This window comes from Lithobates pipiens, unplaced genomic scaffold (genome assembly GCF_037356315.1).
Source record: "Lithobates pipiens isolate NorthernLeopardFrog02 unplaced genomic scaffold, aLitPip1_a1.2 Scaffold_19, whole genome shotgun sequence".
In the NCBI taxonomy this organism is placed as follows: domain Eukaryota; kingdom Metazoa; phylum Chordata; class Amphibia; order Anura; family Ranidae; genus Lithobates; species Lithobates pipiens.
Genome location: NW_027507764.1, coordinates 457,095,724 through 457,122,025, shown reverse-complemented (window position 1 = coordinate 457,122,025; position 26,302 = coordinate 457,095,724). Strand labels below are relative to the sequence as shown.

The 26,302-nt window shown below is 43.2% G+C and overlaps 1 protein-coding gene across 1 annotated transcript in view; it reads right to left on the bottom strand.

Annotated features, from left to right (window-relative positions):
• The window catches only part of CLVS1 (clavesin 1), a 180,643-nt gene that overhangs the window by 81,066 nt on the left and 73,275 nt on the right, over positions 1-26,302 (bottom strand). Inside the window, exon 3 of the mRNA XM_077492774.1 lies at positions 6,690-6,864. Coding sequence (XP_077348900.1) covers positions 6,690-6,864 — 175 coding nt within the window. The remainder of the gene's footprint in view (positions 1-6,689; positions 6,865-26,302) is intronic.

Here is a 26,302-nt window from a genome sequence, read left to right as displayed (position 1 = left end):
AAACACACACAGTCCAGACAACCACTCATAACCCACCTTCATTAACCTCCTACAGTAGCAGAGAGGCAAAATAATATTTCAATGTTGAAGATTCCATTTAGTGACAAAAGAGTGCAGTAGAATAAAAGACTGCATGTTATGGGTTAACTTTTGACAACGTTGTTAATTTTACTGGTGGAAGAAGAAGGTGTTTTTTGGATTTACCATACTACTCTACTCCCTCAAGGCAAAAGGCAACAGTATCTGCTTGCACCTTTTGACACCAACAGATCAATTGACATAATCTAACTTGCAGTTATATTGACAATCAATAGATTCCTATAATAGGTATCTGTTTGCGTAGTGGGAGACAGGACACAGCTGGATCAGCTCTGCCCTGCCCAAATATGACCACTGGAGCTCATAGGGAAAACTGGTAACTTAAGAGATATTGTAGCTGTTATTTAACATGTAATATTAGTATGCTTGAGCTACAAAGAGCTGTTACAATAAAAGTGTAATATTATTTTAAAACATTACAAGAGAAATAAGCTGCAAATCTCCAAATCCAAATCGTCAAGTAAATAATATTCTACCTGTACCTGTAATTATGATTTCAGCATTAATGAAAAAAAAACATGTAAGTGCTTCTTATAAGGCAGTGGTCTCCAAACTGCTGCCCTTTGCTTGCTCATATCTGGCCCTTGGAGCACGTTTTCATCCACTGATACCAACAATGGGGTATAACTCTCCCCACTGACACCAATGAAGGGGCAGAAGTCATCCCAATGACATCAAAGAGGGGGCACTTTTCCTTCCAATGACACCAACAATTGGGGCCCAATGATACCAACAATGGGGCCCAATGACACCAACAATAGGGCCCTACTCCCAATGGCCACAGGCCCGTTGTTTAGAAAGTTCCCTTCTATAGATCCCTTCTATAAATAAAATGTATATTAGAAAAGTTCTGGCAGTGTTGGAACACCACAGAGCATATCTAGCACCCTGAAATGCATTGTGTTCATTAGACATAGAATAACCTTTTGACAATGTATTTTACTTTTGGCTTTTCAGGGTCCCGGACCGACTGGGCATTTGTGTACCACTAGCTATCCAGAATGTATAAATCTCTGAACACCAGAATGCATACTCCCAGTTTTCTGTCTCCCCACACACAAATTTAGGAGGGCACTGCCAGGGATGTTCCTTAGCTTTTCTGCTTTTCAACCTTGCGGTGGAGCCCTTATGTAGTTATCTCTCATTGATAGGAGACAGCTTTATTACCTGATGAACTCTTGGTGTTTACATCAAAGGTAGATCAGGACCTAACCAAGCTGAGAAATAACTTGGATGAATAGAGGATATTTCAGGATACAAAATTAATGTAGAAAAATGTGATGTCTTATTGCTGTCTTGGTCCTCTATATACATGCACGCATCTAAAAATCGCATAGTATCCAATGGAAGTAACTAGTATAAAAAGCCAAATGCTTATTGAGTAATGGATACAAATGGGTTATAGGATGCAAATCAATCACAGTTGAAGTCAAGCTATGTGTTAGGAACATGGTGAACTGATATGCTCGACGTGTTTCGTGGCCAGATGCCACTCCTCAGGAGAAAACATATAGCATATGTATATAGATGTCATCATGTTTCCAAAACATTGCTTGACCTTAACTGTTATTCATTTGCACCCTATAACCCATTTTTATCCATTACTCAATAAGCATTTGGCTTTTTTATACTAGTTACTTCCATGGGATACTATGCGATTTTTAGATGTGTGCATGTATATATACGAATTTCTCTTTTTTGTATGCCATCGCCTTGTATACAGAAAAAATACTCATGTTCAACCATGTATCACATTTATTTCTAAAACCAAGCAATATCACAATGTTAAAGCAAGTATGCAAAACTTCATTGCATACATTATGACCCCCAAGGACAGAAACACAAGGTCTATGGGGTCCCGCCATGCACATAGAACTGACCTCATTCTTGCACTTGTTAACTCCTTCCTTCCTGTACGTTGTGACCAGGCCATGGAGCTCTGTAATGAAGGTTTAAACCCGGTTGCTAATGGATACCGACCACTTAGCCCTTGTACACACGGTCGGACATTCCAACAACAAAATCCGTCGGATTTTGTCCAACGGATTTTGTCAGAAACTTGTGTTGCATACACACGGACAAAGTTGTCGGAAAATCTGATCGTACGTAGCGTGATGACCTTATTTCGTTATGACGGGACTACGTTCAGGCTAGTAGCCAATAGCTTTGGTCTAGGAATTTGATCTGAGCATGTGTGGCACTTTGTCCGATCGGAATTCTCTACACACAATCGGACAAAGTCCGATCGGATCATGTTGACGGAGAGTTTTATAGCCCAGCTCTAAAACTTTGTCCGTTGGATATTCCGACGGAAACAGTTCGATGGAGCCCACACACAGTCGGATTATCCGACAACACGGTCCGATCGGACATTTTCCGTCAGAATGTCCGACCGTGTGTACAAAGGCTAAGAAGGGAGCCAGAACAACGACCCCCTCGCTACTAGAAGACCTGCCACCTTTACCGGGTACCATGCCTAACAACTGGTTGCTTGGTGTCTTGAACTTGTCCTTGGTTGCTCTTAGCAACTACACTTCTCTTCCTTGTCTTGGCGAATTAACCCTTGAGCATTAATTTTTAGTGCTATACAGACCCTGGTTCTTCTGATACACCAAAATCAACATGCAACCCTTTGAATACATTCAGTTAATGAAACTTTACTGAAAAAGCTGCTGCATAACAGTTCAATATGATGTCCTTCTCCCTTAAACTATTGTAGTGTGGCTGCCCAGGCATACCTCCATGAGGTGAGAGTCCATCCTGCAATTCTCCATGGCTTGGATGTGTCAGAAAATCCTAGTGCCTTCAGCAGACTGCAAGGCGCAGCAGCCCCAGTACCTTCAGCCCTTAGCGGGAACAGAACCAACCAAATGGCTGGAACTCACCCTTCCGCTTTTTATAGCACAAGTGGGCTGGCTAGGACCAAAAAGCTTGGGATCCGAGCTCGCAGTAACTAACCTCACCCCCCTCCCCGTCTGGGCCAGCCAATTATTTGCTAAACCAACATATTTCAACCTGCCTACACTTACCTTAAACACTGTCCAAAATGCGGCCTGGTGGCAGCACCTTTGGCACATTGTTTATAGGATTGCCTCGATGTATCATGCTTTTAGGATGTAACTATTCAATTTTTTTTAAATTACATACAGGCTATATATTTTTTCAAAGACCCTTGAAGTTGCTTGTTTATTTGTTTGTTTCTTTCAGTACATCTCAACAGGGTAAAGACAGATTGGACTTAAAGCGGAGGTCCACCCTAAAGTGGACCTTCCGCTCATCGGAACCCTCCCCCCCTCCGGTGCCACAATCGGCACCTTTCAGGGGGGAGGGGGGTGCAGTTACCTGGATAATCCAGGTAAATGCACCCACTTCCGGGATAGCTCTCTGCGGAAAGGGGCGTAACTTACGCCCCTTTCCGCAAGTGCCCGCCCCTTCCCGCAAGTGCCCCGCTGCCTGCTGGGAAACACACAGCTCCCAGAGGCAGCGGGGAGCGTCCATATTGCGCAGCGCGATTCGCGCATGCGCAGTAGGGAACCGGGAAATGAAGCCGAAAGGCTCCATTTCCTGATTCCCATACCCAAGATGGCGGCGGCAGGACCCGACAGACGACCTAGCGATTGGCTTCGGGTGCCGACATCGCGGGTGCGCTGGACAGGTAAGTGTCACTATTTTAAAAGTCAGCAGATGCAGTATTTGTAGCTGCTGGCTTTTAAAAAAAAAAAAAACGCGGAGTCCCGGTGGACTCCCGCTTTAAACTTGTCTGCTATTGATACAGAGCAAAACAATGGCTAACTGGCTGTCATCTACTTCATAAACCTTTTCATTGCCAATAAAACATTAAAGTGGGGTGCCCCTAAAAAAAAAAAAAAAAAAAAAGTCAGCAGCTACAAATACTGCAGCTGCTGACTTTTAATAATTGGACACTTACCTGTCCCAGGGTCCAGCGATGCGGGGAAGAACGAAGCCCCCCCCCCCCCCTCGTTCCCCGCTCCGCTTGCGGCACCGTCATTCATACTGTGGGCAAACCGGCTGTGGCTTCACAGCCGGGCACCCACTGCGCATGTGCGAGCAGCGCAGAGCACCATGATACGCCGTACAGTCATCTGGGACACGTGACAGGTCCCAGATGACTGTGCGGCACGAGGGGAAGTGATGTCACCAGCCTGGGCAAGGAAGAAGGCAGACTGTGAGGGACCCCCTAGCAACAGGTATTTAGAGGTGAGTAAAAACATTTTTTTTCCCAATTATTTAATTTTTTTAAGATTTTTAATCACTTTTTTTATTTTTTGGTGGCAACACCACTTTAATGTGGAAAGAATGGTTTGATGCCAAACTAAATAAAGGTAACCAAAACAAAAAGTTTTTAAGAGGTGGTGTTTATTCATAACCGGCTCCTTGCACTGCAACAGAAACAATATCAATTATCCTGCCTTCGTGAAATATCACTTGGTAGTCAGAACAAGCTTTTTCCTGAACACTATGACATTTAAAAATATCCGCTACCTCTTAACACAAACAAAGTATCTGTACAACCCCAATTATCGTCCAACCATGGTAAAACACCCTATGGTTTGCCAAGGATATTTCCAATAACAAGATACATCTTTCTGTGGAGGCATACACCAACAAATACCACTTGAGGTCAATAATAGATGTTGAGACCTTGTTTCCTACTGGATCAGCTCCTTTATAGTTGGATACAGACATTATGAGGACAACTGCAAACACGTCAAGAATGATGAAAAACAAAGCTGATTTTACTGTTCAATCCTGTTATTTGTAACATTGCCCTTGTTTGCTCTCTAAATTACCCTACAGTTCCATGCCTCCCCTTCCCTTCCTGCATTGTTTGGGCATGCATGGTTTGCCATCTGTACTTACATATCACTATCAAGGAGTAGCTACTTTATATACAGTGGTGTGAAAAAGTGTTTGCCCCCTTCCTCATTTCCTGTTCCTTTGCATGTTTGTCACACTTAAGTGTTTCGGAACATCAAACCAATTTAAACAATAGTCAAGGACAACACAAGTAAACACAAAATGCAATTTGTAAATGAAGGTGTTTATTATTAAAGGTGAAAAAAAATCCAAACCATCATGGCCCTGTGTGAAAAAGTGATTGCCCCCCTTGTTAAAACATACTATAACTGTGGTTGTCCACACCTGAGTTCAATTTCTCTAGCTACACCCAGGCCTGATTATTGCCACACCTGTTCACAATCAAGGCATCACTTAAATAGGAGCTGCTTGACACAGTAAGGTCCACCAGAAGATCCTTAAAAGCTACACATCATGCCGAGACCCAAAGAAATTCAGGAACAATTGAGAAAGAAAGTAACTGAGATCTATCAGTCTGGAAAGGGTTATAAAGCCATTTCCAAAGCTTTGGGAATCCAGCGAACCACAGTGAGAGCCATTATCCACAAATAGCGAAGACATGGAACAGTGGTGAACCTTCCCAGGAGTGGCCGGCCGCCCAAAATTACCCCAAGAGCGCAGCAACGACTCATCCAAGAGGTCACAAAAGACCCCACAACAACGTCCAAGGAACTGCAGGCCTCACTTGCCTCAGTTAAGGTCAGCGTTCATGCCTCCACCATCAGGAAAAGACTGGGCAAAAATGGCCTGCATGGCAGAGTTCCAAGGAGAAAACCACTGCTGAGCAAAAAGAACATCAAAGCTCATCTCAATTTCTCCACAACACATCTTGATGATCCCCAAGACTTTTGGGACAACATTCTGTGGACCGATGAGACAAAAGTGGAACTCTTTGGAAGGTGTGTGTCCAAGTATATCTGGCGTAGAAGGAACACTGCATTTCATAAAAAGAACATTATACCAACAGTAAAATATGGTGGTGGTAGTGTGATGGTCTGGGGCTGTTTTGCTGCTTCAGGACCTGGAAGACTTGCCGTGATAAAAGGAACTATGAATTCTGCTGTCTACCAAGAGATCCTGAAGGAGAATGTCCGATCATCTGTTCGTGTACTCAAGCTGAAACGAACTTGGGTTCTGCAGCAGGACAATGATACTAAACACACCAGCAAGTCCACCACCGAATGGCTGAAGAAAAACAAAATGAAGACTTTGGAGTGGCCTAGCCAAAGTCCTGACCTGAATCCTATTGAGATGTTGTGGTATGACCTTAAAAAGGCCGTTCATGCTCGAAAACCCTCTAATGTAACTGAATTAGGACAATTCTGCAAAGATGAGTGGGCCAAAATTCCTCCAGGACGCTGTAAAAGCCTCATTGCACGTTATCGCAAACGCTTGGTTGCAGTCGTTGCTGCTAAGGGTGGCCCAACCAGTTATTAGGTTTAGGGGGCAATCACTTTTTCACACAGGGCCATGATGGTTTGGATTTTTTTTCACCTTTAATAATAAACACCTTCATTTACAAATTGCATTTTGTGTTTACTTGTGTTGTCCTTGACTATTGTTTAAATTGGTTTGATGTTCCGAAACACTTAAGTGTGACAAACATGCAAAGGAACAGGAAATGAGGAAGGGGGCAAACACTTTTTCACACCACTGTACTTCTCTGTAAATGTATTCACAATAAAATTTAAAACATTTCAGTCTCTTCATACCTGCAAGCCTTCGATGGCCAGCCTGAGAATCGAAGGGGTGAGCTTGGAGGCTTGCTTGAAGGAAAAATTGCTCCAGTCTATGATTAGAATAAATCCATTAACCTGAAGCTCAGGATCTTCAATAAGAACTTCTAGTGAGAGGAGGATGGCGCGTAAGATGTCCACAAATGAGTTCCTTTAACAAATAAATTGTATTTGAATTAGGATGTGCCCTTTGTAGAATAAAATCATTTGAGAAGTATTTATCAAAGAAAACCTTAACAATAGAATATGATGCTGCAAATTTTAAATAAAAAATAGGACACAAGTCCATGTGGATGCTTCATGGTAATATCCAAAACCTGAGCCCAGTAACGGAGGCAGGTTCACCATTAGGCTTTCTTACTAAACAATATTATATGTATGGTTATAATTATATATACAGTATATTTAGATATGCCTGTAAATCTAAACAAGAAATCAAAATTTCTTAAAGTGTTACTAAACCCCGGACCCTGCATTCACTATATCTGGTCTCCCACAGTACACAGAACGTGGAAATGCAATTATTTTAGAAAATATAAACTGCTAAAAATGCCTTTTCTCATCAGCAGTATATAGCAGTCTTATGACTTCTATCAGTGTCTGGTTATAGCTTGTAGGAGGAGTTTTCATTCTCCTCTGACTGTCCTATGAGGCTGCAGGACCCCTGACCCTCTGTCTGGACAATGCTGATGTGCAAATCACATGCACCTTCCCAGGAAAAAAATGCTCTGCACATGCTCACTTTGGTGTATATTGCTAGAGTGTCCCCAAGGCTCTGTACTATCAGCAGATGGATTGGGGACTGTGGAAGAAGAGGAGGGTCAGAGAAGACAGGATCACAGCCTTTTTACACAATGCGGAGCATCAACCACTTAGGTTCTACAGTGAGTATAACAAGCATACTTTACTGAATATACAGACTGATTTTACTGTTGTGAGTTTAGTAACAGTTTAAGACTTTCTTTTAAAATTATTCAAATGATTAAAATATTTGCAGGCAAATGCAGAACAAAATGGGATACCCTTATAACATAAAATAACATACTATAACATAACATACTACATCACTTCAGAACGTAATCCTAACAAAGTTCCAGGAGGTAGGTTGTTTGAAGTGTGCATTCCATCCCTATGCTTACTTGTCTCATTTGCGAGGATGTTAGGCCGCGTACACACGCGCGGACTGTTCGCCCAACTTTGTCCGTCCAACAGTTTCAGCAAACAGTCCGCTCAAAATTAGCATGGACGGACATGCCCACACACGACGAACGAACAGTTTGCTGAAACCGTGCGCGATGACGTGAACAGCACGTACCACGGGACGAAAAATACGACGTCCTATACACTGCATTATAGCTTTCGGCGTGAAAATCCTTTCTGAGCATGCGCGCAACTTTGTTTGACGAACAAGCCTACACACGAGCGGGCTGTTCGCTGAAACAAGGTTTCAGCGGACAGTTTTTCGGAATTTCCGAAAAACCTTGTCCGTCCAACTGTCCGCTGAAACTGTCCGCTGAAAGCCCACACACGAGCGGACTGTCCGCCCAAACACTGTTCAGCGGACAAAGTTGGGCGAACAGTCCGCCCGTGTGTACGCGGCCTTACTGTTGCAGATTATTGCATTTCTGTAAAAAAAAAAAACTAGGCTTGCTACATTTTGCTAAGACCACAAATCATAGCACAGCAGAAAACTTAGCAGGGAAGCGAGTTTTTGAAGATTTCAGTGCTTTGGGCTATTTTGCCAGACTGGCTGCAAAGAAATCTTAAAGGAGCTAGGTACAGTAATACCTTGGATTACAAGCATAATTAGTTCCAGACGCATGCTTGTAATCCAAAGCACTTGTATGTCAAAGCGTGTTTCCCCATAAGAAATAATGGAAACTCAGATGATTTGTTCCACAACCACTGCTGGTGTATGCAGTACTGTATGTGACCAGAGGTGTGGGGGCGCTGGTGCCTCCTCCACCCATCTGGGAGTGTCTCAGAGTTTTTCAGGAAGCACTGGGAGCAACCAGCGCCCCCGAACCTCTGGACACATATAGTAATATATACAACAGCGGCTTTACTACATGGATGAGCACCAGAACTCCCTAATGCGGGATATACATTGTGATTGTAATTCCACTTTTTTTACATTAAAACTGTGATCTTTTTACTGCTCGTATATCAAGTCAGCACTCACATATCAAGTCAAAATAAAAAATAAAAATGTTGCTCATCTTTCAAAATTGTTTGCATACTGCGTTAATCGGAAGCTGAGGTATTGCTGTATTAGGAAAGTATACGCTAATTATTACTAACTATTGTTAATTTGTGAAAGATAGTACATTTCCAATACAATTCAAGAAAAGTGAATTATAAGGGGCCCTACTCATGAGATATAACAATCTAAAAGGTAAGTCATACAAAAGGTAACGACTGTGTGGGGATGAGTTGCCAGAAACACTAAAATTCAGCTGTTAGGTTGACAAGTGATAGGCTTCCCTGAGGAGCTGACTTTTCAGGGCAAACAGGCGGGCAGAGTAGGAGATAGCCATACAAGTTGGTATAGTTCCAGAGGATGTAAGAGGCTTTGGAGGAGTCCTAGAGACAAGCATGGGAGGAGGTGATGAGGGGGCAAGAGAGCAAGAGGTATTGGAAGGAGCAAAGAGAATGGTTTGAATGATTTTTGAGATGAGTTTAGTGTTAAAGCTGGGGCAGAGTTGTATGTTGTTGTTAGTATTTTGAATTGTATTTGTTGGAAGATTTGAAATCAATGGAGGAATGGCAGAGAGGGCTTGCACACACTATGCTATTGGTAAGGTGGGGGAGTCTGGCAGCAGCATTCTTGATAGATTGTAGGGGGAATAGCCTGTGTGGGGGTAGGTCAACAAGGAGGCATTTACAATAGTCAAGACAAGAGATAACAAGGGAGTAGCAAGCTGGTGTCGTTGATTAAGAAGGGGCGTACTTTAGAATTGGTCTGGAGGTGATGGTGGCAAGACTTGGACAATAACTGGATGTGGGTCTGAAAACAGATGAGAGTCTAGGATTACACCCATCATTAGGGGAGGGACAGATAGTTGTGCTATTGATCGTAATAGAAATGTTGGGGGAGGGGGGAAACAAGGAGGTGGGATGAATATTATGAGATTGGTTTTCCGAAAGACTGAATTGTAGGAAGTGATGTAACATCCATATTGATATGTCAGTAAATAAGTGATGTGCAAGGAGACTGATGGGGTGAGCTGAGGAATAGAGAGACAGTGGTTGGTTTACTAAAGTCAAACAGGCTATTCACTTTGCAGGGGGAGTTGCATTTTGCAAATGAAGTGGCCCCAGAGTGTAGTGAAAGTTATGAAGCGCTGCTGACTTCCTGTCACACTTACCCTTAATGCAGGTGGTCAGGCACTAAAGCTGGCTTCAGTCTTCTTCACCTATAGCAGTCCCCTTTCCCATAAGGCAAGCAGGTCTACCGCTGCCTGGTTGCCCCCAGGAATTATACACAATTCTATAGTGCCTGGCTACCACAGTGGGGCAGGCACGAACTGAGCACAGCAAACAGGTACTTGCGGTTGTCAGACAGGTAGAGTGGTTCAAACACAGTGCAGGTAAAAGGCAGGCAAGGTTCAGAATAGTCAGGGTCAAATTGTAAGTCAAAAGTAAGGCAGAGTTCAGAGAGTAGTTGATATCCTATCAGAGATCGTCAATGAGGGAAGACAAAAATCAGAACAGGGCCAATAAACAGAGAGCTTGGAGCAAGTGTTACAAATGCAATATTACAAGCATGAGACTGTAGGCTTGGCTGGCTTAAATCAAGTTTGGCCTCCACCCAGAGACTGGCTATAGCAATCACCTTGCAGGTGGACAAACAGGGAAAATGCATCATAGCTAAAAGCAGGATGCTGGAACCAGAAGCTATGATGGAGCAGGAGCGCTCATGCTCCTAACACTTCCATCATTTAACCACTTTAAGACCAGACTTCTTTTTAGATGTTGTGTTTACAAGTTAAAAACTGTTATTTTTTTGCTAGAAAATTACTTAGAACCCCAAAACATTATACATTTTTTCTAACACCCTAGAGAATAAAATGGCGGTTGTTGCAATACTTTTTGTCACACCGTATTTGCACATCAGTCTTACAAGCGCACTTTTTTAAAAAAATACACTTTTTTGAATTAAACAATAAGACAACAGTAAAGTTAGCTCCTTTTTTTTATATTGTGAAATATAATGTTATGCCGAGTAAATTGATACCCAATATGTCATGCTTAAAAATTGCACCCGCTCGTGGAATGGCGACAAACTTTTACCCTTAAAAATCTCCATAGTCAACATTTAACAAATTCTACTGGTTGCATCTTTTGGGTTACAGAGAAGATCTAGGGCCAGAATTATTGCTCTCGCTCTACCGATCCCGGCGATACCTCAAATGTGTGGTTTAAACACCATTTTCATATGCGGGCGCTACTCACGTATGTCTACGCTTCTGCACGCGAGCTCGGCGGGACCGGGCATGTTTAAAAAAAAAAATTTCTTATATATTTTACCTTTTTTACACTGTTTTGAAAAAAAAATTGTGTCACCCCTATTTCTATTACAAGGAATGTAAACATCCCCTGTAATAGAAAAAAAGCATGACAGGACCTCTTAAATATGGGATCTGGGGTCAAAAAGACCTCAGATCTCATATTTACACTAAAATGCAATAAAAAAAAAATGTCATTTAAAAAAAAAAAATAGCCCTTTAAGACCTATGGGCGGAAGTGATGTTATGACGTTGCTTCCGCCCTGCAGTGTCATGGAGACGGGAGGGGGGGCCATCTTCCCCTCACTCGTCTCCATGCACAGCACTGAGAAGGATCCGATCGCCTCCGCCTCCTCCGGACTGCTGCGGATGGCACCGGATCGTGGCGGGAGGATCCACCCCCAAAGTAGGGATGTACATCGGTGTGTGGCGGTCCGGAAGTGGTTAAATATACAGTATGTGAGTAAAAATGTAGTTTTTTTTTTTTTCTTAGCACATGATTAGGTATTTTTTGCAAGGTAAAACATTACCACATTTACTAAACTCTGGGGAAAATTCCCTTGGAAAGTGCAACTGCTCTTTTAAAGTGAACAGCTTATTTGCCTATAGTAAATAAACCCCAAAGATTTAAGTGTCATCATCATACAGATTGTATTGACGGTCATGCAAGGCTAACAGCTTACCAAGGGATGAGGTGTAGAAGATAGTATGTCTCAGAGGACAGTCTTGGGGGACTCATGGAAAGAGGAAGAGGAGAAGATCAAGTAAGTGGAGTGTTTTGAGAAGTTTGTGGTCAACTGTACCAAGGGCAGTAGAAAGGGATAATAGTAGGGGGTACTGGGCAGTGGCTATTAGTCATGATTAAATCTTAGTAGGGCAGTTTCTGTGGAATATTGTGGGTAATTGCAGGATTGTAAGGGGTTTGTTATCAGTGGAGTAGCATCTCAGTTGACTAGGCATCCTAGAAGATGCACAGGAACAAGGAGATGGATATTAACTTGTCCAGACTGGTAGGGTCAAGAAAATACTTTAAAAAAAAATGGGGGTGAGCAGTGCATGTTTTTTCTGTGTGTGTGTGGGGGGGGGGGGGGGTAGAGATGCCAGCAGAGAGGGAAAGATTGAAGACATAAGTTAGAGCATGCACAAAGAGCAGGAAAGTGACCAGAGTAGTTGGGAACAGGGTCTAAGGGATGAATGGTAAGGTGGGCATATCAGAGGAAGGTTTAACAACCTCCTCCTCTGTAGTAACAGGTGCTGAATGTAGTGGTAGACAAGGTAAGTTAAGTGGAGGTAATATCTGTCTAGACAGTGGAGATCTCATAATAAAATGCATCAGTATTGTTTTTGAAATGAATGGCAATGTGCTGGCCAATGGATGAGTTGGGGGTGAAGGCACAGGGAGACAAAGTAGAAAGCTAAAGGTAGAATGTTGACAAGGACTGGATGAGAGGGTGTTGATGAGAGCAATTAAAGGATCTTTTGGGCAACATGGAGTGAGGAAATATATTTTAGGAAGGCAAATTTATACAGGGTGAAATGTTGCATGGATTTCATTTTACATTAAACTCTTTCAAAAAACTTCCCGTGTCATCTGTTTGCCAGGGTTGTAGTGGTTGGGACCTAATTCTGTTTGTAATGAGGGGAGCAAATGTGTCCAGGGACAATACAAATTGAGCTGTTGTAGACAGAAATGTCCAGGTTACAACAGGGATAAGAGTTTGTTCCACAGGTAGTATATAGCAGAGATTTAAAGAGTTAAATGGCAAGGTTTCTAGTGGTAACTGGTTGCTGATTGGACGGATTGGAGGTTGAAAACAGGGAGAGTTTGTAACTGATAAGGTTGTGACCACAGAAAGGAAAAGGGGTGTTGGAACAATTGCAAGGAGAGCAGAGGCAAAAAAAACAGGCCACGGGTGTTGCTTTCAGAGTGAGTAGGAGCATATGTCCATTGTTTTAGGTCAAAAGATGAGGTTGAGAAGTTAAAGCAAAGTTCCAGTCGTTTCTGTATTTATTAAAAGTCAGCAGCTACAAAAAAAGTAGCTGCTGACTTTTAATATACACACACTCACCTGCCCCATGGTCCAGGAATGTGGCCACCTGAAGCCTTGGTTCTTTCCCTCTCCTCTCTGTGACGCCGGCATCACTATCATGGGTACCCGGCTGTGACAGCTTGCGGCTTCACAGCTGGATGCGCACTGTGCGTCCTAAACGGCCAGGCCATTTTCGGAGACCTATGATGTGTCCCAAAAGAATGCAGGGAGGGAGGGGGTGCTTAGGCAGGCCAGGCAGGTACCTGCTCCCCCCCCCCCCCAAAAAAAAAAATGACACGCCAAATTCAAATTCCGGATTCACTACAGCAGAAGTTCTACTTTTGGGTGGAACTCCGCTTTAAGAGGTAGCCAGTGTGTTTGCATTAAAGTCACCAAGAACGATAGTGGGTATTTCAAAGGAGAGAAAGCAGGGCAGCCAAGCAAATAAATCATCAAGGAAGCATTACACCAGTCTAGGAGGTTGAAAAATTACAGCCATCCTCAGGGAAACTAAAGAAAAAAAAAGGGGAAATACAGGGAGTCAAGCTTCAAAAGGTGAGGAGGGTAGAGAGGTAGAGGGTGGAAAGAACTTTAAAAGTTTCCAACCAAGTAGACATTCCAGAGGGCACTTGGAAAGGGGGTTGGTTCTTTCGGGTGGGTAATTTGACTGAAAAAACAGCACTGTATGTGGACGATATGGTCCTTTTTTTTTTTGCGAGACTCCAAGAATTTCCTATCGGCGGCTTTAAACATCCTTAATACATTCGCTAATTTTTCGGGGCTAAAAGTTAACTGGGGAAAATCCCAGATTCTCTTGCTTAGGACGCCATCCCCCAGATGTGAGATTCCCGCAGACTACCCTTTACAGAGGGTAGAGGTAGTCAAATATCTGGGGTTACATATTTCCAACTCTGTATCAGACTTTATTACTTTGAATGTCGATCCACTTTTGACTAAACTAAAGTCCAGACTGCAGGCATGGCAGAATCTGCCTTTGACACTCATAGGTAGAGTGAATTTAGTGAGAATGACATTTTTACCTTTATTTTTATATATATTTCGGAATTCCCCCGTCTGGAAACGGAGATATGTATTCAGAAAAATAGATCAACTCATAATGACTTTCCTGTGGCAGGGGTAACACCCCCAAATTAAACTCTGGGTGTTACAACTGCCATGGAAACAAGGGGGCCTAGCGGTCCCGGACTTTCACAGGTACTACTTAGCGGGTCAGTTAGTATTTGTGCACAGGTGGTTCACTTTGCCTGAGGATGATACTGCCAGTACATTAGAGGCGGCCATTGTTGGTTCCTATGAGGCTAACATCTCCCGTATCGGGGTGTCAGGGCTCCATATAGGCTCACGATATCCATGCGTGCGGCCTGCAGGGCATGGGTAGCAGTGACCAAGATGAGTAGCGCTTCTGAGATTTCTCCTCGTACACCACTTTGGAAGAACCCCAAACTAACACACTTCTGTGAGTATCCTGATCCAATCATCTGGACTAAATTTGGTATTAAGACGCTGGAAGACATAGACGATGGTGGGAAACTTACAGTTTGACGCCCTGAAAACCAGGTTTAATCTGCCCAACACCCACTTGTTCCGATTTCTTCAGCTCAGATATGCATATAATGCCCAATTTGGAGATGTGGATATTACTCTGAAAATTAGCGATTTAGAATCTTTACTGAGGGAGGACACCTTGGAAAAGGCCCTGTCTACAATATATAGACAATTGTTTAGTAAGGGAGGAGATCTCCTTGCAAGGTGCAGGGCGGTGTGGGGAGAGGTGTTCCCTCAGATGGACCAGGATGACTGAGACGATGTATGGGACATTAATTTTACTAGATTGATCTCTGCCAGGGACCAACTCATCCAATTTAAATTTTTGCACCGTATATATCTTACCCCAGCAAAATTGGCTAAGATGTTCCCTACCCAGTCGCCTGGTTGCTGGTGGTGCAGTTCCCTTACTGCCGATTTTATGCATATATTTTGGAATTGCTCGAACATTCAAACATTTTGGAAGGGGGTCACAGAATGTATCTCAGAAGTAACTGCCATTCCTATACAGTCCACAATAGAGGTGTGCCTTTTGTGGCTGGTAGACAATCTAGCCCCAAAGAGAGTAACTCATACCGTGCTGACAATCCTAATATATTATGCTAGGAAAATGATAGTGCTCTCATGGAAAAAACCCAATCCTCCAGCTCTATCAGCGTGGAAGGGTGTGGTTAATAGGGCTGCACCTTTATATAAGGCCACATACATTAGTAGGGGCATACCACAAAAATTTGATAAAGTGTGGGGCAGTTGGATGAATAGTGAAACTACGATAGCGTGTTGAGTGGCACCTAGTAGCATGCACGTATAGTAGGTAATTGACAGACATATTGTAATGTACCATTGACTGTTACTAAAAACAGGTGGCCTTATTATTACTGTCATCTTCACTGAGTGAGGGTCTGGAATGAGGCTGAGAGAGTCAACGCTGAAGTAATGTAAATAGTTTAATTGTATGTGTGGCCCGTTGGGTCTTGTGTATACTTGTCGTGTTAAAAGCAATAGATAAAACTTTTCCAAAAAAAAAAAAGAAGAAGAAAGGGGGTTGGTTCATGGAAGCAGGGGAATAGAATATAGAATGTGTGCATTGCAGCTGTTGTCAGGTGAAGGAGGGTGTCGAGTATGGGGGTGAAAATTAGATAATGGATTGAATGAAATATCCCCAGCAATTTTAAAAAGCAGGAGGGTGAGGGAAGTAAGTATGCAGCAAGATTTAAAGGAGCCTACATGCCCCCAGTGTCCTGGAGGTATGTCAGCATATGGGTTTAGAATTAACCACTTGCCGACCAGCCGCCGCAGTTGTACTGCGGCAGAATGGCGTGGCTGGGCGAAACAAAGTTATGTAACGTGGCTTCACCCTGTGGCCACTAGGGGCGCGCACACCCCCTGCTCGCCCAAGGAAGTGCCTGATGCAAGTGCCTGGCAGTCGCGGTCACTGCCGGGCTCCCACGATCGCTCGTGGCACACGGAGAACCAGGATCTGTGTGTGTAAACTCCCTCTGAGGGGAGAAGTGACAGTCCGCCTGAAACCCAGACACATGATTCAAAACCCGAACTGCCCGGGCGAATCCCGGACAGGTGGTAACCCTATGCTCATAGGAATTGAAATTTGTCAGGTCCCTGCTGAACTTGACAAATTTCGATCCATGTATGGTATGCTTTACTAAAATCTGCACTGCTGGCAGGAACTGTACACGTTACAGGAAAACTATCCAAACATAATTTGAAGGCAACGAGGAGCTGAATAAAAACTCTTAATGTCTAGAATGTGGTCAGAAGCTGGATTTCAAAGAAGGATGAAAAAATGAGAGCACTGATAAAAAAAACAAATCTGGATCATTCAAGCAATGCACAATTTTAACAAAAATGTCCTTGTACTTGGTGGTCTAAAACTGAAGTGAAACTTAAATGCAGATAAACAATTTCCTAGGTCTCTGCACTGCAGCATTATGCTAATTATTTTCTGTCACAGTATAAGACAATGAATCCTTTCAGGTGTATTTTTCCCTTTCTTGAATGCTTACAGAATTAAAAACACGCAGATAAGGTTCCAAATATAATTCACGGTAACTGATGGATAATAAACAGCCAAAAAGAGCCAAAAAGCCAAAAAAGAATGCACATTTAAAGTAGTAGTAAAGTCCATTTGGTCATTTTTACCTACAGATAAGCCTTATTATGGTAAAATGAATATCTCTTAAACTTGCACTGTTTAGGAGATATTCACATTGCAAGCAACCAGTGACATCACTGGCGCATGCGCTTTGAAGGTCCTTGTCTTAACTTCAGAGCTTCGTGCTGGAACTGAGGGCCCCCGTGCGCATGCAGGGAGTGATGTCATTATGGCTCTGGCCTATTACATAGCTGGAGAGCACGAAACACAGAAGAAAGACCAGGGGAACATGTCAGCTGTCTCCGAGGTGACAGTGGAGCGCTGGAGGGCTTTGTTCCAAGGTGAGTATTTCATAATGTGCTAGTATGCAATGCATACTAGCACATTGTGTAATTGCCTCGCAGGTTTTATTTTTTATTTTTTTTAACAACATCCACAAATTAGCCATGAAAAAAAAGGAAAGAAAGGACAGCTTCCATTAACTTTAAGCCTGGGTTCACACTAGTGCAAATTGGATGTGAGTTTCCCCACTTCCAATTCACATGTCAGGAAATTGTGACCAGCTCTCTATGGAGCTGGTTCACATATCTCTGGACAGGTCTCCTGTGCGTCATCTAGTCCATTTCATTCCTGAATTAAGCCCCAAAATTCGGGCTGAAATCGGACCTGAAACGGTGAATAGGGACACACCAGACCCCTGCTAGGAGCCTCCCCGTGCTTCAGTGTGAACCCAGCCTAATGTGATTTGGGCACTATGTCTTTGTGGATTTCCAGCTGGGTTCCGTAAAGTCCAGCAAACTGAACTGCAAAGACCCCTTTGCGCTGCCCTTCTCCACGGTCCTCTCTATACTGGTTCTGCACCCATCTCTCAAACTGCAATCTCCCAGTTCTCTCAGGTGTGCCTTCCCAGTCCTCCCGACTGTGCTCACTCACCAGCCCTCCCGGCTGCGAACAGTAGCCCTCAATAGAGACTCTTAGAAGTGTTCTCTCCCACTGTCCTCTTCTTGCTCTCTCATGTGCCTATCCTTCCAGGATCTTAACTCCACATGGGTGCATCCAAGCCCCAGCCCAGGGTCAACCCCCCCCCCCCCCCAGACTGGAGAGTTCCCTGTGGGCCCGACAGCCTTCACACCTCTCTGACTCCATCTCTTCCAGCCAACTCCTCCCCAGCTGGGCTGACCTCAGCTATTTAAGGAGGCCTGCCCCCTGCCTATCCAAGTTGGGGATTGGTCAGGGCTCCTTAAGATACCACAGGCCACCTCTCTTCCCCTCTTCTCCTTCTAGAAAATTCTAGAAGGAAGAGGGAGTAACCAAGAAATGACATTGCCTGTGAGTCATCAGCTACTACCCTGAGCCACTGCCAGCCCAGAATGAAAACAAACACGCCTACCAACCAGCTAGGCCTGCCTAAATTTACCTACACTGCCAGAGAAAAAACTCACTCTAGCACCTCACTAACTAGAGGGTGCTACAAACTCATAAATAAATAGGTTGATAAAAGATACATGTTTATGTAGTTCATCCAAAAACATGTCAGGGGGCACATGCTTGCTGGAATAGATTTTAAGATGTCGACTGAATTCTAACTGGGAATGTCTAATTGTTTCAGAAGATATGCTGGCAATACACTAGTAGATCTTCAGACAAGAATATTCGTATGAACATTCATACAAAAATTCTTTGTACATTCGATGACTGGACAAATGTCATTAGAAAATTTCACTTGCTTTTAACAATCGATCTTATGCCGCGTACACACGATCAAACAAGCGGGTGGAAAAGTCCGGCAAACTGAAGTCCGCCGGACAATCCCCCCGTGTGTAGCCTCCGGCATACTTTTTTGACCCGAAAGTACGGCGGACTTAGAAAAGTAGTTTTGCACTCCAATCTTCCCGCCGGACTCGCATTTCGGCGGACAATCCGGCCGTGTGTATGCCAGTCCGCCGTACTTTTGAAATGAACGGACTTGTCCCGGAGAAAAGTCCGCTCATTTCGAGCGGGTCTCCAGGTAGGCGGGACCCGCGAAGGACGCGTCGCTGGCCCCGCCACCTGGTATGGACTTAAAGGGGAACCCCAACGCCGTGGGGGTCCCCCCCAAAGTCCACAACAGACCCATGTGACATCAACCGATGACCCCGCCCCTTGTCCCTATATAAGTCCCCGCGCAGCGCATCCCTGGCATTGCGGCCGGAGAGAGCTTCGAGTCAACTTCTCCAGGAGAAGAAGAAGAAGAACGGAAGGCGGCGGCGGTGACAGAAGACCGGGCCACCGCCTGTAAAAGAGCTATAAGAAGGCGCGGTGGCCCGGCAGAAGAACCGAAGAGGGGGACAAGACCCCCGAAGTCAGAAGAAGAGGCCGCGGCGACGAAGAAGAATGCCGGGCTCCTCCGCTAGCAAAAGAGCTATAAGAAGATAGCGGAGGAGTCCAGTGAGAAGACCCCCGAAGAAGGAAGACCCCCGGAGCTGTGCAATAAATTATTTTACAGTGGTGTGAAAAAGTGTTTGCCCCCTTCCTCATTTCCTGTTCTTTTGCATGTTTGTCACACTTAAGTGTTTCGGAACATCAAACCAATTTAAACAATAGTCAAGGACAACACAAGTAAACACAAAATGCAATTTGTAAATGAAGGTGTTTATTATTAAAGGTGAAAAAAAATCCAAACCATCATGGCCCTGTGTGAAAAAGTGATTGCCCCCTAAACCTAATAACTGGTTGGGCCACCCTTAGCAGCAACAACTGCAACCAAGCGTTTGCGATAACGTGCAATGAGGCTTTTACAGCGTCCTGGAGGAATTTTGGCCCACTCATCTTTGCAGAATTGTCCTAATTCAGTTACATTAGAGGGTTTTCGAGCATGAACGGCATTTTTAAGGTCATACCACAACATCTCAATAGGATTCAGGTCAGGACTTTGGCTAGGCCACTCCAAAGTCTTCATTTTGTTTTTCTTCAGCCATTCGGTGGTGGACTTGCTGGTGTGTTTAGGATCATTGTCCTGCTGCAGAACCCAAGTTCGTTTCAGCTTGAGTACACGAACAGATGGTCGGACATTCTCCTTCAGGATCTCTTGGTAGACAGCAGAATTCATAGTTCCTTTTATCACGGCAAGTCTTCCAGGTCCTGAAGCAGCAAAACAGCCCCAGACCATCACACTACCACCACCATATTTTACTGTTGGTATAATGTTCTTTTTATGAAATGCAGTGTTCCTTCTACGCCAGATATACTTGGACACACACCTTCCAAAGAGTTCCACTTTTGTCTCATCGGTCCACAGAATGTTGTCCCAAAAGTCTTGGGGATCATCAAGATGTGTTGTGGAGAAATTGAGACGAGCTTTGATGTTCTTTTTGCTCAGCAGTGGTTTTCTCCTTGGAACTCTGCCATGCAGGCCATTTTTGCCCAGTCTTTTCCTGATGGTGGAGGCATGAACGCTGACCTTAACTGAGGCAAGTGAGGCCTGCAGTTCCTTGGACGTTGTTGTGGGGTCTTTTGTGACCTCTTGGATGAGTCGTCGCTGCGCTCTTGGGGTAATTTTGGGCGGCTGGCCACTGCTGGGAAGGTTCACCACTGTTCCATGTCTTCGCCATTTGTGGATAATGGCTCTCACTGTGGTTCGCTGGATTCCCAAAGCTTTGGAAATGGCTTTATAACCCTTTCCAGACTGATAGATCTCAATTACTTTCTTTCTCAATTGTCCCTGAATTTCTTTGGGTCTCGGCATGATGTGTAGCTTTTAAGGATCTTCTGGTGGACCTTACTGTGTCAAGCAGCTCCTATTTAAGTGATGCCTTGATTGTGAACAGGTGTGGCAATAATCAGGCCTGGGTGTGGCTAGAGAAATTGAACTCAGGTGTGGACAACCACAGTTATAGTATGTTTTACCAAGGGGGGCAATCACTTTTTCACACAGGGCCATGATGGTTTGGATTTTTTTTCACCTTTAATAATAAACACCTTCATTTACAAATTGCATTTTGTGTTTACTTGTGTTGTCCTTGACTATTGCTTAAATTGGTTTGATGTTCCGAAACACTTAAGTGTGACAAACATGCAAAGGAACAGGAAATGAGGAAGGGGGCAAACACTTTTTCACACCACTGTATCTTGTGTGTTGTGTTTTTTTTATACTTTATTTTACAGGTGAATGGGTAGGGGTACATTGTACCCCATACTCATTCACATAGGGTGGGGGGCCCGTATCCGGGGGCCCCCTTATTAAAGGGGGCTCCCGGATTCCGATAAGCCCCTCGCCCGCAGACCCCGACAACCAACGGCAAGGGTTGTCGGGAAGAGGCCCTTGTCCTCATCAACATGAGGACAAGGTGCTTTGGGGTGGGGGGGCTGCGTGGCCCCCCTTCCCCAAGGCAACCCCCATGTCGAAGGCACGCGGCCTGGTACGGCTGGGGGCGCTCGCTCGCCCCTCCTTTCCTGGCTGGCCGGGTAGCGTGCTCGGACAAGGGTCTGTTGTGGACTTGGGGGGACCCCCATGCCGATTTTTTTCGGCGTTGGGGTTCCCCTTTAAGTCCATACCAGGTGGCGGGGCCAGCGGCGTCTCCTTCATGGGCCCCGCCTACCTGGAGACTCGCTCGAAATGAGCTGACTTTCCTCCGCGTGTGTGGGCGAGTCCGTTCAGTAGGGCGGATAGTACGGCGGACTTAGTGCGCCGTATTAGTCCGCTGAAAAAGTGCTGTGTGTGGGCAAGTAGCCCGTTCGGAAAGTACGGCGCACAGTTTGGCGGGAAGTCTGCCAGCAGTCTGGCGGGAAGCCCGCCAGACTAAGTCCGTCGGATAGACGGCTACTTGTGTACGCGGCTTTAGAATAAATGTAATTCCCAACAAAAACCATGTATACTGAACAAAAAAATCCATTCCTTTTAGAAAAAACTTCCCATCCTGCACCTTCAAATTTTCTCGTCACTGCGGCTGAAAATGAACATCGATTTGACCCCACTATTAATTAGAATCGAACAAACATTCTTAAAATGAAAATTGTCAAATGAAAATCTATATGTGTATTGCCAGCAAGTGTGTGAATGTTTGAATGGCAACACTAATCATTGTCGAGGAAGCGCAGGAATGAGGGATTGTTAGAGGACACAGCACAGAGTAAAGGGAAGTAAAATATTTGGTTTTCGAACATTGCAAATGTGAAACACAATTTATGGGTCTTACTTGTTTAGAATAGACTGATATTCATCAAGCCACACTAGAGGTTCAGATGTAATATGGGGTTGCCATAGAGATCTCTGTGCATATTGGCTTCAAGGTGCTTACATGGCTCTGCATTATCATTGCTCAAGGCTGAATTCCCGATGTAAGGTATACAAGGTCACCTCTGAAATGATTATCTATCTTATCCGACTCTGAATTTTTAATGCTAATTTTTGTTTCACCATATATTTATTATATTTATCTTAAATAAACTCAGCCTTATAAAAATATTGGATAATGCAAAAGAAAAAAAAAATGCAAAATTCTTTATGGCAAATGGTTATATCTTTGATTTTTCTCCCTGAAAAATCAGCCCTGGAGTCAATCTCCTGCAGAACAGCAAAAGCAAATACTCTGATACAGACAAGATGTGCGGTAGAAGGCCAAGAACTCACTTTTTTATTCCTTTGACGTAGAAGGTGTGCACTGCATACAACAAGGGCACAAGGCTGAAAATGAGACTGGACCATTGTCAGTGCTAGCAAAGACATCCATGCCATAATTCAAAGGAACACTTTAAAAGCCAAAGCCGCACAACACTAAATTTACCGTCTTTGGTAGAAGAATAAATGTAGAAACAATTTCATATTGCTTCACAAGCGGTCTTCAATCTGCAGCCACACATTTGCAATGTGTTTGCCAGAAAGGAAACTTTAGAGTGTTGGAAAAAAACAGATCACTTTAAACCCCCAAATCTTTTGATATTTTCTGTAAACCTCGGAGAAAACTGGAAGAGATAAGAACCAAAACTAGAGCTATTCCTTCCTGCACTTGTCAATACCCAGAGAATCAGAAACAGCCTTTGGGTTGTATAACACTACGCACATAATACATGACAAATCCCAAAGCAAACACCATGGGAGAAGTGCTACTTTCATTTAAACACTATTGCAATCCAAAGAAAATGTATTTTTACAGGATAACAGTTTGTGCAGATATTTTCTTACGAAGGTAAAGCTAAACACTATGGATTTGTAGGCACTAAAGACCTTTTAGGTAAAGGTAATGTTTTGTTCAGTTTTACCAATCAAGGCTTAAAAGCAACGCAAGTAGCTGATCCTAACCCCAAATTAGATAAAACTGCCTTATTCTTCAGAATTTCAGAAATAACTAAAATAGAAGCTGAAGCAATGGGTTCTTGACCATTTGGCAAAAGTCACTTGCTACAGTTATTCAAGGATGAGAGCAGAATCCAGGAGGATTACATTATTACATATTGCAGGCTTAAGCCACACAAGATACAAATAACTACAGCTTTGGAGCACTCTAGCAACTCCACAGAATGGAGTCGCTTGTAAGCAGGTGCTTCCAAGAGGGTTCTAAAGGGTTGAAAATGTTCCTTTTCTGTGTTTATGCCCTCAGGTTAACTAGATCAACCATATTGAAAATTGTCACAATGTCTATAGGTTGCACTGTGTCCTCAGGTTGACCTGCTGATCTAGTAATATCTGAGAAGATAGGTTAACATTGCACCCAGGTTTTCCCGCTCTTTTTCAGAAGGTCTCCAACCACTACAGATCATAACATATAAATAGGGCTCACTAAGTGCCTCAGGAAGGTTGTTGGGGAAAGTCCGACAAAATGTAGCTGTTACTCTGCCAAAGTAGATCCTAGTGTGAGTTTCCAGTGGGGTCTGGGGACTGTGGATTTAGATGGACTTATAGATGTAAGTCATGGACCCACTGCCTTTTGTGGATTATTACAAAATCATGGATTACTTGCTATCTCCTTGTGGATTTTTGTCCGAATGTGGACTCTATAGATATTGACATCTACCTTCTGCATTCAGGGCATTGTCAAAGAGAACGGTACGTTCTCCACAGTACCGGCTCAGAAATGATGAACACTTGGGAGAGGTGTTGTCTAACAAAAGTTGTGTCCAAAGTTCTTAGTGTTAACAGTGTAAGAATGTTAACAGAGAAGAATTATGGCCAACGATTACAAAGAGTTACAAGCTGTGCAAGTTGCTGCTCGCATCTGGATCGCCGGGATACTGCCCTAATGTTGATTTCACATGGCCACAGCTCCTGCCTGTGATTCATTAGCAAGTGCAGTTCCACAGTGTCTCCACTAGGGTGCCTTAAGCTCTGACCACATGATGGTATCTCAAAAGTAAACAATACACTAGCATAGTTTTAAAGTGTACTGTATGTAAAGCCTAAACTACTTTTTAATGTTGGATAGAGTAGGGAAAAGTTAGAACCTTTTCTGGGTTTTTATTGCTTTCCTTGTCCCTTTTGGGCAGATTCACCCTCACTACTGGTCCTGTCAACCAATGTCTTTGGTAGTAAAGACATTGGAAATCCAAATGTTTTGAACTCTCACAGGCACAGGAGGTAAATTAAAATATATCAATGTGGAAACCTTGGACAAATGTCTACATAGGGCTATTAGCTCACTTTGAAGAGATTTCTTTTAATTTTTATATTTCCTTGCATGGGAAACAGACAGTAATAAAAAGAAAAAAAAAAGTAAAAAAATGTTTTGGCCTAACATACACTTGGTTGAACATGTTGCTTCCCACCCACCTAGCAATACAAGGCTCTCAAAGGCTTTACCCTTTTGATATATGATTGTATTTTGTTTGTATTCCGTTTAAACTATGTGTTCCAGGGCAGGGCAGTTATAAATATCATACACTTTTATTCACAATACCTAGTATAGAAAAAAAGCATTACGTTTTTTTTTCCTATCAGAAAGGGGAATGTGTCATTTTTGACCTTTGGAAGGACCAGAAAATGTTATACACAACTGAACTTTCAAAACCTGACCTTAAAATGCTTTGAATATATTATCAGTTTCCATGTACTCACAGACACTTGGGAACCTTTACTACATGAGGGTTATAGATCAGATTGACCCACAAAGGAAGTGTGAAAGGATTGTAACATACAGGGTCCTAAATAGGGACTTCATAGATTGACATACATGGCACTGCTCTTTTCCTCAGTTCTGGTTTTGGCATCCTATTGCACAGTCCTTGGCCTCTGTATTATTATAACCCCAGCTTCCCAGACATGTGCAAACTGTTTAGATGGCACACACCACACCCAGGTAATTGTCTCTCAATTGTATTGTATTTACTTCTTCACAGCAACATAGATCTGGTAAGTCAATCTGATTGTATTCTACCCTACTTATACCTCTAAGGGATCACAAGCATGGGTACATTTCCCAACTGGTGAAAATTTCTCTCCTTGTAGTATTGTCACTTAAAGGCTCCATGCTGTGCCCTTGCAGCTCTGAAACTCTGGTGTACATCTTCCTTTAACCACCTCAATACAATGCAGTTACACCCCCTTCCTGACCAGACCAATTTTCAGCTTTCAGCGCTCTCACAGTTTGAATGACAATTACTCAGTCATGTAACACTGTACCCATATGAAACTTGCGTCCTTTTTTCCACACAAATAGAGCTTTCTTTTAGTGGTATTTAATCACTAGTGGGGTTTTTATTTTTTGTGCTATAAATAAAATAAAACGTACATTTTGTGAAAAAAATGCCTTTTTCTTAGTTTCTGTCATAAATTATTGCTAATTAGTAATTTTTCTTCAGAAATTTTGGCCAAAATTTATACTGCTACATATCTTTGGTACAAATAACCCACATTAGTATATATTATTTGGTCTTTGTGAAAGTTATAGAGTCTACAAACTATGGTGCCAATCACTGAAAATTGATCACTTCTGATCAGGCCTTCAGTACATCAGGTGTATCTCATTTCTTGAGACACTAACAAGTCAGGAAAGTACAAATACCCCCCAAATGACCCCTTTTTACAAAGTAGACATCCCAAGGTATTAAGTAAGTAGCATGGTGAGTTTTTTTAAGTTGTCATTTTTTCCCACAATTCTTTGCAAAATGAAGATTTTTTATTTTTTTTTATTTTTTTTTACTAAATTGTCATATTATCAAGTTATTTCTCACACACAGCATATGCATACAACAAATTACACCCCAAAATACATTCCGCTACTCTTCCCGAGTACGGCGATACCACATGTGTGAGACTTTTACACAGCCTGGCCACATACAGAGGCCCAACATTGATGTAGTACCTTCAGACGTTCTACGAGCAAAAATGACGCATCTAATTTCTCAACCACCTATTACACTTTTGAAGTCCCTGGAGTACCAGGACAATGGAATTTCCCATAA